Source organism: Lactuca sativa, chromosome 7 (genome assembly GCF_002870075.4).
Source record: "Lactuca sativa cultivar Salinas chromosome 7, Lsat_Salinas_v11, whole genome shotgun sequence".
Classification (NCBI taxonomy): domain Eukaryota; kingdom Viridiplantae; phylum Streptophyta; class Magnoliopsida; order Asterales; family Asteraceae; genus Lactuca; species Lactuca sativa.
Genome location: NC_056629.2, coordinates 146,011,936 through 146,026,148, shown reverse-complemented (window position 1 = coordinate 146,026,148; position 14,213 = coordinate 146,011,936). Strand labels below are relative to the sequence as shown.

At 35.3% G+C, this 14,213-nt stretch overlaps 1 protein-coding gene across 2 annotated transcripts in view; it reads right to left on the bottom strand.

The window, feature by feature from the left end:
• LOC111893989 (metacaspase-1) overlaps nucleotides 1-14,213 on the bottom strand; it is a 28,358-nt gene that overhangs the window by 10,037 nt on the left and 4,108 nt on the right. For both annotated transcript variants that reach the window (XM_042896843.2, XM_023890059.3), the window contains exon 4: nucleotides 456-623. In XM_042896843.2, coding sequence (XP_042752777.1) covers nucleotides 456-623 — 168 coding nt within the window. The remainder of the gene's footprint in view (nucleotides 1-455; nucleotides 624-14,213) is intronic.

Here is a 14,213-nt window from a genome sequence, read left to right as displayed (position 1 = left end):
CTTATATAGATGATTTACTAGATTTTATTCAAAAATTACTATTTGTAAGTAAGTACATGGTTTGAAAAAAATGTTCATGCAAAATATGTGATTCTAAGACTTGTGTGTGTATCGTATCCTTGTTAACAATTCTATTATCTGCGGTTGTTGGAGGTGTGGGTGAATGATTATTTAGTGTTGGAAAATTTAGGTTACTTGGAAAATTAACAATTTCTAAACCTTAGGGTTCATTTCAACAGCCTAGAGTAATATCATACACCCGCAGGCTGCAACGTGGACAACATATGTATTCATGTCTTACGTAATACTAATTTTTTAAAAGTAGCTTCCATTTTCATTGAGTCCCATGATCCTAATGTTTCATGGATGACGCCTTAGATAAATTTACACTTACCCACAGAATATGTGTATTTTGATAAGTAACACCTTTGGAATTCGAATAAGGTGAGTAATACCTGAGACATAGAAGATGCAAATGGTACAAACCGCCCCACCATTTGTTGAGCGTAATGAACTTTTTTGCGTATTGAGCTAAGTAACCTTCCATAGGTCAATTTGCTTTCGGTTTCAATAACTTGGATGAAGCTAAAAGTTAATGCACCTATAGCATTGCCTGTGAAAGCCTGCAGAAAAGTCCTTACATTAATTTTGACCTCATATTCATTTAAGCCCTTTAAAACAATTTTTTTATCAGTTAAGCCCAAAATACTTGTAATCGTCTACACATTTAAGCTTTTACCTGGTAAACCGGTCACATATAGAATATGAGCGTTTTTTCATAAATATGATCAAATTTTGTAGGTTTTCTTTGTGTGTGTGTGTGTGTGTGTGTATATATATATATATATATATATATTAATTTTCAGTATTTTATCTTATTATAATCTTTATATAATATTTTCTATGTGATATAAAATATTATCTTAGTATTTCTGTATTTGACTGATGATATTATCGTACAACCTTTTCTCTAAAGTAAAAATAATAATCGAAAAGTTACAAAAAATTATATTTTAAAAAAGCCTTTGTCAAAAAAATTATATCAGTTTTGTTAAAGTCACGATTTTGATCGTATGATCCTATGATCATACCTTTGTCAAATGATCGATCCTAATCATACTTGGATCGTTTTTGGGTAAGATAAGGTTGTCAAAAAAAAGACCGGATATTAAGATTGTAGGATCAATTGTAAGTTCGTTAATATTAAATTTTCTCTAAACAAAATCTAATAGTTTATCTTGCACTAACTAAATGCATCGAATATGAACCTTAAAAAGTTAAGTAATGTATCAGAAATGTATGTTTTATGTTTTAAAGTATTTATTTTGAACTAAAATGTTAACTGTGGGATGAAATATGAAATATATCTATTATGTTTTTAAATGTTTTGATGGGATCTTATACCTCTTGAATTGATCTTACAATCATGATTTTGTAAAGCGGAAAATAAACTTATATAGGATCCCGATCTTGAAAAGCTTTTGTTGATATCATTTGTCAGAAAATTATAATAACAATTATTTTTAGAAGAGAAAAGACTATGATGAAAGGATATTCTCTATCTAATAACGTGAATACCATAATATTAAATTAAGATAATGCAATTAATCGGGAACCAAGAATATACTAAGATTATACGATAATATTAACAACTACAATTTTTTCAAAAAAAACAAAAACAAAACAAAAACCTTAAATTTTGATCATATTTATGAAAAGAAAAACTGCATATTTGGTGGCCGATTTAATAGGTAAAAACCAACACATGTAAACAAATGCAAGTTGTTAGCTTAATTGCTACAAAATATTAAGATTTAATTTAATACCATGTCAAAACGTAAGAACTTTTAAGAAGAATACCCTAAAACAAATACATAATTAGTAGCATGTTTAAGTCTACAAACCTCACAGAAGAACGGTGAAAGGACACTAACAAACAACATTTGTAGCAACAATATTTGTCATTTTTGGTCACTAATGTTTGTGATTTTCTTTCCTACACCCTATAATTCATAGTTTAATGAGGTAGTTGAATGATTTGGCATGCATAATTGACATTCAATATTGTTGAATGTCATGTTAGCAGCTAATGGATATGAATTTTAATGATCATTGAATTTTTTTAATAAGAAAATAAACCTTTTAATTATTAAATATATGTTCCATTGAACTTTATAGACTTCAACGCATTGTAAAAAAAGTTGAAAATTTTGTTTGGAGAGTAATATAATGACGTATCAATGTTGGAAAGAATATCCAAAGTCATAATTATTGATAATATTTCTAATAATAACATGGTTCTTTTGGGTTGCCTTTAAGACGCGTTTGAGAAATTAAAAGGCAAAAAAATAGGATAAATTAATTTATTAATTTGTCATATTATGATAAATAAAGTAGAAACTATTTTAGAATTAATTGAAAATTAATTAATTAAAGGGGCTGAATGTTCATTAAAATCTTTAATTAATTGGAGCATTCCAGAACCTAAGGGATAGGGTTGGAAGAAATCAGACAAGTTCTATAAGGTTTTGGAGTTGCTTTGGGATTAAGCAACTAAAGTCTATAAATAGGAGTTAGGGTTTTGTCATTTATTGCTTTGGGATCAAAACCTAAATGCTCATTTCTTGCTAGAAATTCTATTCTCCCCTTCATCTCCCTATAGTGGACGGAAGTTCTTAACCCCTCTAGGTATTGTAGAATCTTTCGATCTCACCTCCCCTTTCCTAGGGTTTTGTTATTTTAGATAATACCTTTTTTTAGTGTGATTATTGTTTATAATAGAGATTATAAATTTGAATATGAATTTAATATTAATTATTAATATTGTCATCTCGTGTTTAATTTGAATTACTTAAGAATACTTAAATTTAAAAGATTTAAATTTTCTTTAAATGTTAGAAGAATGTGTTTATATATATATATATATATATATATATATATATATATATATATATATATATATATATATATATATATATATATATATATATATATATATATATATAAAGACATTTACAACATTGCATCCTCGCATGTTTAATAAAACATCGCCAGTCTTATCACGGCTAGGCTCACCCACTCTAATGCTATAAGACATGTTTAAGGAGGTTTCTTTGATTCCTAATGAGATCAATTTTTAAAAGCTCGTTACTTACCACCCTCAACACTTCTTTGTGTTTTGAGTGGAGTTACTAAAAGGGTTTGACAGGATAATGTTCAACTTACAAGTATTAACTTAAAGTATTAAAAAAATTCTGTGTTGTATAATTAAAAATATGAATCATATGCTACCCATGTAAAACAAACATTTTCTTTATAATTTTTTAGCGGGGTATATGCGGTTTTTCGGCATATCAATCTGAGAGTATAGAAGAAAATGATGTTGCACTAGCACATCTCAAGCATCACCTGAGTCAGGGATCACATGGTTTTTTCTTGGTTGATTCACCATCTAATTTATGATCCATGGCATCCTGACTAAGATGAGCATAAATGAAATTAACATGCCTTTGACCCTAGTCGATGAATCTCAAAGATCTAGGAATTTCATAGTGATTGAAATCGGTGTATAGTGTTTCCTTCGTAAATAGCTTCATGATGTGATTATGGCATCCCTTTTCACATCATGGAGTGAAATATCGATCCTAGTCTTATTTATATTTATGAATTGGGTAATTGTCTTCTAAGAATTAATAAAACAAACTAAAATGGAAATTCATATTGAATGATTTATATAATTTTATCCACTAAAATCCATTTCTATAAAACTTTGAAAGCATAAGCTAAAAGGACAGACCAATCTTGTCCAAATTCATAGTTTGAGAATAGTTCTACTACACAAAAAGAAAGATCATTCCTAAGATAAAGCTCTTCCTTAGGTTCCTCTAGCCACTTCGTATTAATATGTAAGGAGCACATACCAAGTGTAAATTGTATACTAAAATATTGGAGCGGAATGGAATTTCATTAAGTTATGAGTTAACTATGGTTATCGTAACCAACTAGCTGACATGTACATATAATTTGCTCAATCAATTTTGATATAAAAAATATTGAAATGTCCATGAAGAAGTTGTATGGCATTTTGAGGATCCTTTGGAACTAACATGTCCAATCCTATAAACTCCATCTTCAAATGTTATTTCTTTCACTACCATGAATGCAAGTCTCAAGAAGAAGAAAATTTGTTGCACATTGGTAAAAGGGGGTTAGAATTGCTATACCTAATACCATGAAAGAATACATGACCATTATATTTGAAGGGAAGTAACCGACTGAAGCATAGAGAATATAATTTGAGCATGGATAACGAGCTGGTTCTATTATCCTTAGGTTCAAAAGACAACTCGTTCTCCTAAATGTTTAGTCTACAGTTAGATATAAGAATTCATAATACCATTGGAATATTACTTCTAAACCTTGATTATTTTGCTAAACATAAGGTACTGACATGTGCAAGAATGGGCAATGACTGAAAGGAAGTAAAAAGACTGAAACATGGAGAAGACAATTTGATCATGAATACCGAGCCCTTACTGATATTCATAGTTGCAAAAGACAAATTGTTCTCCCCAAATGTTTAGTCTACGAGCTTATGAATCAAATTCTATATTTAATATCTCATGAGATTGTTTTGACTTATTTAAATATGGAACATTTTACATGTTTTCTATTTAAAAGAAAGTCATGAATTATATGAAACTAGTATTGTAACAATACTTCAATGTTGATTCGTACACATCCAAAAGGGTTTGGATGAAATGTATTTGTGAAATCATAGTCTTCGACATATAAATAAGAAATGCATTATATACCAAATATCCGGATGGATATGATTTTGGAAAACATTTGACCACAAGTCTTATGACAAATACAAATATTCTTTTTCAAGATACATGATGAATAAACTACTTGGTAATGTGAATATATGTTGGAATTAGTTCACATTAATGGACCATTCAAATTAACCACAATACATGGTAAGACCAACTTTGTTACCTTCAAAAAGGTATGAACATGTTTATCTTAATAAACATACATCTGGAACCTTTTAAGGTGTTCAGAGCTCTCATAAAACGTAATTAAGAATCAACTAAGGAAAATGATGAGATACTCATATCCAGTAGGAATAGTGAGCATCTTATTCAAAAGTTTATCGATCATCTAGGGAAATGTGAAACAGTTTCACGATATGTCTCCACTTAGAACTTTCCCAAAATAGTGTAGCTGGAATTAGAAACAATTCATTGTTTGATTTGATACTTGATGATTCGTACTATGTTTAACAAACAATTCATGGATTGTATCGTGAATAGCATTACAAAAGTCATTGGTCTTGCAAAAACTAAGTATATGAGACACTCTCTAAGATGTGGAGTATATTTTATTTCTTACTAGCATATATAGAAGTTTATGATTATGAGGTTTATGCTCTTCGTGAAACGCCTAACAGTATAGAACTTAGAATAGAGATGTGTTATCTCACTAGATGTCCCAACATGCCTTTTTTAGAAGTTATTTATCAAACCCTATAGGAACAAAGTGTTTGTTGCTCGAAGGGTAGTCTTCCAAGAGAAGGAGATGATATCCAAAAGAGCAAGTAGGACCATGGTAATCTTGATAAGATTCAAGAGTCAATCAACAAAGGACCTAGATGTTGCTTTAGCATTCAATTTAAGGATGAAATACCTATTAAGGAAAATAACATACCTCCACCTCTTCTTTAAGATTTAATAAAGGGCGTCATACACCTAGTTATATGGATACTATGTTACTGAGGTAAATTAGTCACTGGTAGATACTAGTTAGAGTATACCAGCTATCAAAAGTTATGCCATGGCCTAAAGGATGCTAGGTGTAAGGAAGCCATCGAAAGCGAGATTCATCCCATATATGTTTGAACTTGGTTGATCAAACACTTGGCCTTAAAACCTTAAGTGTAAGTAGATCTTCAAGAAGATGAGAAACACATATTCAAACCAAAATAGGTTTTGAATGATGTGTAAGCTTATGAAGTTCATCTATGGACTAAAACAAGCATACTACAATTGGAATATTTGCTTCAATGGGATAATTCAAGGATTTTAAATTTCAAGAAAGAAAGATGAGCCATATACGTGTCAAAGTTATTAGCAGTAATTAGAATCTTTGTTTCAATGGGAGAAAAACTAGAGTTTGAATTTTGATAAATGAGGATGAGCCATATATATGTCAATGCTAGTGGGAGCACTATTTTCACCCTTACACAATATATGGATAATATATGATTTATAGGAAACAATGTTCTAACCTAGCAAGTGTAAAAGCTTGACATGTTTCGGGAAATGTTTTATTATGAAAGACATGGTACAAGAAACACATGCAAAATGTAACGATATATGGAGATAGATCTATGTGTTTCGACCAAAGTTCATAAAGTTTTAAGGAAACTCAAAATGCAGAACTCCAAAAGAGATTGTGCTTAATAATGCATGCACAACATTGGGAAATCTTAATGTCCTAGTTCTACTGTTGAGCTAGTGGAAATGATTTGAGTCCCACACGTTTATGTCATGGGATCGATCATATATACCATGACATGTACGAGAACTGATGACTTGTATACCTTAAGTGAGACAATTGTATCAGACCAACTTAGCAAAAATTGTTGAATCAAACTGAAGTCCATTCCTAGGTGTCCTGAGAGGAAAAAGGATAATAATCTTGTAGGTATGGAATAGATCAATTTAAAGGCTATATTGATGCTAAGTTCCATGCTAATAAAGACAATTTTGTTCGCATTCATAATTCTTGCGTTTATTGAAAGGTGAAATATTAGCTTGGGTATCAGGTAATACACTATAGTGGATTTAACAACAAACTTAATGTATATTGTAGCTAGTTGACTGCAAAGATAAACTACATAACTAATAGAGATTCATTAGTGACATCAGTGTTGAAATTCAATCAATGATGGTCCTTTTAAAGTATCTTGTGACTATAATGGTTAATTTACATTGAGTAAGGATCCCAAGTAATGCAAGGTTACACGACTTATACTCAGTAAGTACCATCACATTTGTTAGTGAGTAGAATTTAAAGACATCATAGTCAATAGATCCATGTCGTAAGAAAGCCTTATCGATTCATTCTCTAAGCCAATGCCAGTCGCCATGTTTCATAGTAAAACATGGTACAACTGAATTATAGTTGCAAATGAATTGGATGGAGCACAGTTAGTATAGTTCGTTTTAGATTTGAGAACTTAAGCAATATAAGTCTTTATTTAGTTTGGAAATTATTAATTGGCGATATTAATAGATGATGGAGCCCACTTCTTGAGAACTAATTTACTCAAACCTACATTGTCGGTCATACTCCTGGAAATAAGCAGTGATTTAAGATTATCATGGAGTATTAGTACATTGTCAATGGTGATTAGACACATCATGGAGAGGGAGACTAACACTCATGAGTATTTAATGGATATTTAATTGTTAGAACAACCTGCACTTAGGGATTACTTCATTGATAAATTCATAAGTAATTCTAACATGATCATATCTATTATTTTTCAAATAGAGATACATGAGCCTTTTTTCTTTACAAATATGTTATTGCAAATATGTAATAAATGGTATGTCGATGTATGACATGATGAGTGGACAGAAACTATGTAGTCAATGTTTATTTGTTCTGTTTGCCCTAACAGAAGAAGCAATATAAATAGGGACCTCGGTTATTTGGTGATGACATCTAAAGTGCTTCTTCAAGCCCTAATTGAAATTGATGTGTTCAGTTTAGTAGTCTGATGTGGTTGTCAAAAATCTTTATTGGGAAACATAATCTTGAACATTAAGATTGACCCTTATCCATGTCTCAGTTTATAAAAATATCTTGTAGAAGAAAGGAAAAATTGATATATTATCTAAGGGTTCAATCTTGATTAAATCAGAGTTCGAAAGTTGCATTGGATGGCATACTCTTTGTAGATTATTTGATAAGTATTAGACCTCGTATAGTTGATGACTTGTCTAAGTGGGAGACTATTGGAAAAAGTATTCAAGTTCATAACTATTGGTAACATTTCTAATAATACAGAGGTCCTTTTGGGTTGCCTTAAGACCCATTTGAGGAGTTAAAAGACAAAAAGAAATATAGAAGAAATTAGTTTAACAATTTGTTATATTATGATAAATTAATTAGAAACTATTTTAGATTTAATTAGGAAGTAATGAATTAAAAGAGTTGAATGTTAGTTAATAAAAATGTTTAATTAGTTGGAATATTTGTAGAATCCCAATGTATATGTTGGACGATCGGGTGTAATTTAGTTTTCTTTTCTAGCTTCTCAGTAGCCGCTTTTCCTTATAAAGTCTTTGCAACACCCTGTTTCGAATCTTTACCCAATTGAGTGTGGGTGATGTAATGTAGATTATTCGGGCGTTCGAAATTGGTTTTGGAACCAAGGGGTATTTTGGTAAAATGGCAACGGGATTTTATGAAAATTGGGTTTTGTTTGGGAAATTTTATGGCAGGTATGAGTTGATAAAAGTGTAGACCTTCTCGTTACCTTTTCATAGATATAAGGATCGTCGAAATCGGATTTATAATGGCCTTTGGAGTATTTTAGGGTGTAAGAGGAAACCCTATTACGCGGGGCATACATACGGAGTACGCAGGGTGTACTAGTGCGAAGGGCATTACACTAGGTGTACATTGGTGTACACTTAGCATACCCAGAAGGAAGGATCATGAACCTCGACCTTGTACGTTAGGCATATGAGGAGTACGTTGGGCGTACGAGGGGTGCTTAAACTCTAATTTTTGAGTAAGTGTACCCCATTTAAGCATCTTAAGTCTTTAGTATTGGCCTCTTTACCTGCCCCCAAATCTCCTAAAACCCTAAATCGATCCCTTTGCCTCTTGGTGGTGATCTTGAGCTATTAAGAAGACTTTGGTGCCCATTTATGTCTTTGTGAAGAAAGTAGAGAAGCTTGAAGTTACCTTGCTTGGTGAAAAGGTTTTGGATCCAGAATCATCATCTTGTAGGAAAGCTTTCTAAGGTATCAAGTTTACATCTTGGCTTGTATATGTTTATATCTCTTCATAGTTTGTTTTTCATGCTTTTGGTCCCTTTTTGGGTTAATGGAAGAGTTAAGGTTTTAAGAGTTTGTTCTTTTAGATCTGGTTTTTTTGTCTCCTTGAGCATAAAGGTGCATGTTTTATGAGATTTTTGGTGTCATGCATGCATTAAGTCACTTATTAAGTCCCTTTTAAGCTTAAGATCTTCATTTAGCCATGCATGAACATAAAGTTAGCAACTTTATGTGATAATCCAGCTCAAGGAAGTTGAATCTATGTTTTGGAGATTTGTCTTAAGGAGTTAAGTGTTGAATAAAGTTTTGGGTTGACGAGGGTAAGTACGCTGGGTGTACAAGCAGGTACGCTTAGCCTACAAGCCTTTAAGCGAGTATGTTGCACATATGTGCTGAGTACGCCCCGCATACTCGGTCTGTTGGGCCTCATATGTTTAGGCTTCAGTTTTGGGTTATCATTTGGGCTTAGTTGCTTGGGGCATTATTGGTCCATCTGAGAACAAGTGTTTTGGATTAGGGAAGAGTTAATGGGCTTTAGGGTAAGGCTCTTGTAAGGGTTTGGGCCCAATTTGGAAAATTAGGCCATAAGTGGGCTTTCGATGATTATTTGGTTTGTGGGCCTTTTTTATTGTGAGTTTAGGTCATAGTCTTTGACCAAACTAAGTGAGGGGTAAAATGGTCTTTTTACCCTATATATGGATTGCTGGTTATGGATTGGAATCCAAATGTTAATTGGGTGTTGTTTGATAGTGATAGCTCGAGGAATTGTCAAACCAACAGCCAACGATTATCATTGTGATTCAGCAGTACGAGGTAAGTCTCCTCACTGTACTATGGGTTAAAGGCACCAATGCCGTCCATTCGGTTTATGTATTATAGGAAGGCCAGGGGTGGCCCTTGGCATTTGTACGAAAGACCAGGAGGTGGCTCCTGGCTATTCTGTATGCAACACCAAAGTTTGGACTATGACAGGTAAGTAGATAAGTAGTTGGAGATTATATGCTAATTGTCTTTGTGATGCTTGCATGGAAGACCAGGAGGTGGCTCCTGGCACTTGTCTGTATGGCCTAGGGTTTTGGTCCCCGGCTTGGCAAGGAAAGACCATGATATGGCTTGTGGCATAATGCAAGACTATGGTTGTCACATAGCACCTCTTATTGCATGTTTGATATGTATGACTTGTATGTTATGTATGATATGTGTTATTCGGGGAACTTACTAAGCTTTGTGCTTACAGTTGTTGTTTATGATTTCAGGTACTTCCGATTCAAAAAGGGAAGGGCCCGGTTTGATCGCAGCGCATACACCTATACTTTCTGCAACTTTGAGGTTTTGGGATTGTACATTGATAACTGTTTTTATTTTAAAATATCTTTAAGGATTTGTTTAAATGATAAATAGGTGTTTTGATTATTTTAAAAATAAAATTTTTACCCTCATGTTTTGGGGTGTTACAAGTTAGTATCAGAGCCTTGGTATGAGGGATTTGGTCATACTCAAAGGTATACTTGGTCCAAAATAAGGGGTTGGTGAAAATTTTTCATAAAACAAATGTTTTATTAAAAGGGTTTCTAATCAAAGAAAGGGGTGTGGTGCATACAATCAGACGCCCTCATGTAAGTGGTTCCCATAATACCTATACATGTTTATTATGATATATGATATGATTATGAGAATTGCATGCTAGATTAGGGCTATCGATCTGATCAGGATTTTATGATAGGAGAGATGTCTTTATATGCCTGATTGTATGAGCTTTTAGAATTTCATGCTAGTATGGTTTTCAGATAAGTGGATATAATAGATTGATTAGTGTATGCTGGTTAGATTTTTAGTGGCCTGAATGTTGTTTGCTTTGTGCTTTGTGGGACTCTTAGCGATGTGATAGACTACTAGGTGAATATGTTAAGTAACATGTGACATGGGTTAAATAATCTCAGAGTGATAGATCTGACCCTATTATGCAGCTCTTGTCTAAGTCCAACCGATTTAGGGTTGTTTGTTTTACTCGAAGAATTATCTGATCTCTGTTGCATGTGACTGTATTCATGAGGTAGTTACTCGACATTGGTGGGAGCCTTTCAGCAGCTGAGGGATGGGTGAGGTCGAGAACCTAGGAGAGCCTAGAAAGTGCTTTAATGGGTTTAGTTGCGCTTTTTAGTGAGTATTTGGTGCATTAGTTTGAGAAGGTGACTTCGAGGATTCAGGATGAATCTTGAGCAAAGTATGGACAGATGTGGAAGATAGTATTGGGCCCGTACTACTGAAAGCACAGGATCCATACTTGAATTGGGGAGAATCTTGGAGAATCTAGGAAGCTTGTAGGAGTTGGATTCTTGGGTATGTTCTGATCATTTGCATGTTGTATTTTAGTTTGGTGATGAGCACTCAGGAAGGAGGTTCTAGTTCTGGTTCTGGTTCTGGTGCAGGTACTGATCCGATTAGAGAGCAGATACGGGAGTTTATCTCAACAAAGATTACTGCGGTGTTTTAGAGCAAACTCCTATGATATTTGGTTCGGTCAAGGAGGGGATTCTGGAGATTTTGGATGGGCGCTTGGGCGCATTCCGTGCTGAGGTTATGGCTATCGTTGGAGATCGCACTCTTTCTTTCTTTGAGTTCCATGCTTTTGGATCTCCCACATTCTCTAGGGAGAAGGACCCCATTTTCCAGTTGGAGATGGTTAGCAGATATGGCTAACGTGTTCAGGACAAGTTTCTGCCCCAAGGAGTCGAAGGTTAGATTTGCTTCCTGCCTTTTGAAGGACATGTCACGGGATTGGTGGGAAGATGTAGGACATGAGGTGGGTGATGATGTTGTTGATGCTATGATGTGGGATGATTTTTCGACCAGGTTGTGAGTTGAGTTTGTACCAGTGATTGAGGTGTAGCAATTGGTGCGAGAGTTTCAGGATCTCCGCCAGACTACTGAGACTGTGGCAGAAATCACCGCCAAGTTCTGGGAGAGGTCCTTATTGGTTCTGCAGTATGCAGCGGACAAGGAGATGTAGAAGGTAAGGTATCATGATATGCTGAGGGATGACATCAGGGAGTTTTTGAGTATTTATTGGTGCAAGACCCTAGATGATATGATTTCTAGAGCCTGAGAGAAGGATATCGATTTGGAGAACCTAGGGAAGAGGGGGCCAAATCAGGTGCAGGTAGTGGATGGTCACAGGAAGAGACCAAATAATTCAGATCAATGATTAAGGGCCCAGCAGGGCCGGGTTCAGTGCAGCACGTGTGGGAAACTGCACGATAGGGTTTGTCGTTCTAGGGGTTTAGGCTACTACAAGTGTGGCAGGGTTGGTCATTTCAGCAGAGATTGTCCTCAGGCGGCAAGCATGTTATGTTTTCACTGCAACCAAGTGGGCCACAAGAAGGTCGGTTGTCCGATGTTGAGGGGAGTAGCAGTAAGTGCACCTGCTCCGGCTACTTTGAGGATTACTGATGGTTGTGAGGGTAGGGCAGAAGCCCCAAAAGAGAGGAGTCGGGCATTGTAGTGTCGGACAGGGGAGGCTAGTACTCCAGTAGGTGATATTATGGGTATGTTATCTTTTGCCTTCTTTTCGGTTGTTTTCAGTATTTATGTTGTTTCGAATTTTGTATCGATTTTGATAAGCGTTATCTTTGGTTTAATTCTCTGTTATTGTTTGAGTGGTATCATCAAGAATTGTTATATGTCATTTGCATACCATGAATCATTAGTGGGTCAGAAGGAGTTGCATATTGTTCAACGGGTTTCGATGTCTTAGGTTGTTATTATGGTCAGGATTGGTTCAGGGGTATTATATGGAAGGTCTATCGTCAAGTTTAGCGGGTTAGGTCTCCAGTATCGTCGGGGTTCATTGGTTTTAGCATTTGAGCTTGGTTGGCCACTAGGAGTGCCAACGGAAGTGGTCTATTGCTAAGGTTTTAGTCTTGTCACCAGCATAAAAGACTTCAGAATTTGGGTGATGTGTCATTAAAATCGTATGGAGTTATCAGACTTGTTGGGATTTCGGGAAGTGTTCATATGGTCTTCAAGGGTTGTGTGGTCTTTGGGTTTGGCTAGTAATGGAACACTAGCATTGGTAAGTGCAGGTTGTCAGTGGTTCAATCATAAGGGGTAAGATGGATTGGGAATACTTCAACCATGTATGCTGGGAGGGCTTTATCGAATCGAAGTGGGGGAGAAGCATTCAGATTTACAAGAATGGAATCAGGCGTGAAACTAGGATGAGTTTCACATCCCCGTCAAGGAGGAAGGTGGCTCAAGTGGTCGTCTGGATTAAGGGTTGTGTGATTTGGGAGTTCAGGAAACTTCCCAATAGTTGGTTAGCACCTTCTTGGTGATGGATATCAGTCTTTTGGTGGACCCAGGTTATGGTTCCAGGCATGACTCGAGCCCAAATTAGATGCTTGGTCAGGTGGATGTTCGACTTTGGATGTGTATGGATGGATTGATAGAGGAGTGGTAAGACCATGGGCGGTGGCACGTAGCATTCACTAGGTTGGCAGTTAGTGTAGGAGTGTTGTAAGACTGCAGGGTGGCTCGTAGCATTCACTAGTTGGCAGTTAGTATGGGAGTGTTGTAAGACTGCGGGGAGGCCCGTAGCATTCACCGGTCCCTGTGCAGCGGTGAGTGTGTGGCAAATTCATGCTTGGTCATGGATTTCTTCATATGGATTAGAACAGGGTGGGTTAGTTCGTAAGACTGTGGGAGGGCCACAACATGCTTGGAATCAGGAAGTGGTAGGTCATTGGAGGCCGGGTATGATATAAGATTACAGTTAGTCATGTAGCATTCACTTTTAGCATTGGATTTCGTAGCGATATAGTTTGGACAATTATTTCCAGATGAGGCTTTCATTTGGAATTCGCATGGGGCGACTTTGTATGTGTGTATATTAACTCAGCAACCGGGCGGGAATCCGGTGTTTTAGTTAGTTGGCAGACAAGTTGGGACCAGGGAGGTCTCGGCTGCTTTGGAAAGCAGCTAGGGGGCAGCAAGAAGATTCGGGCGGTATTAGTGATTTGGGATTCGTGTATGGGATTGCTTGTTATTCGAGGCATATGCTAATTCTCTTAAAGATTGGATTAAATAATCTCAAAGTAATTGATTTTACCCTGTTGCATAGCTCTCTTCGGAGTCTAA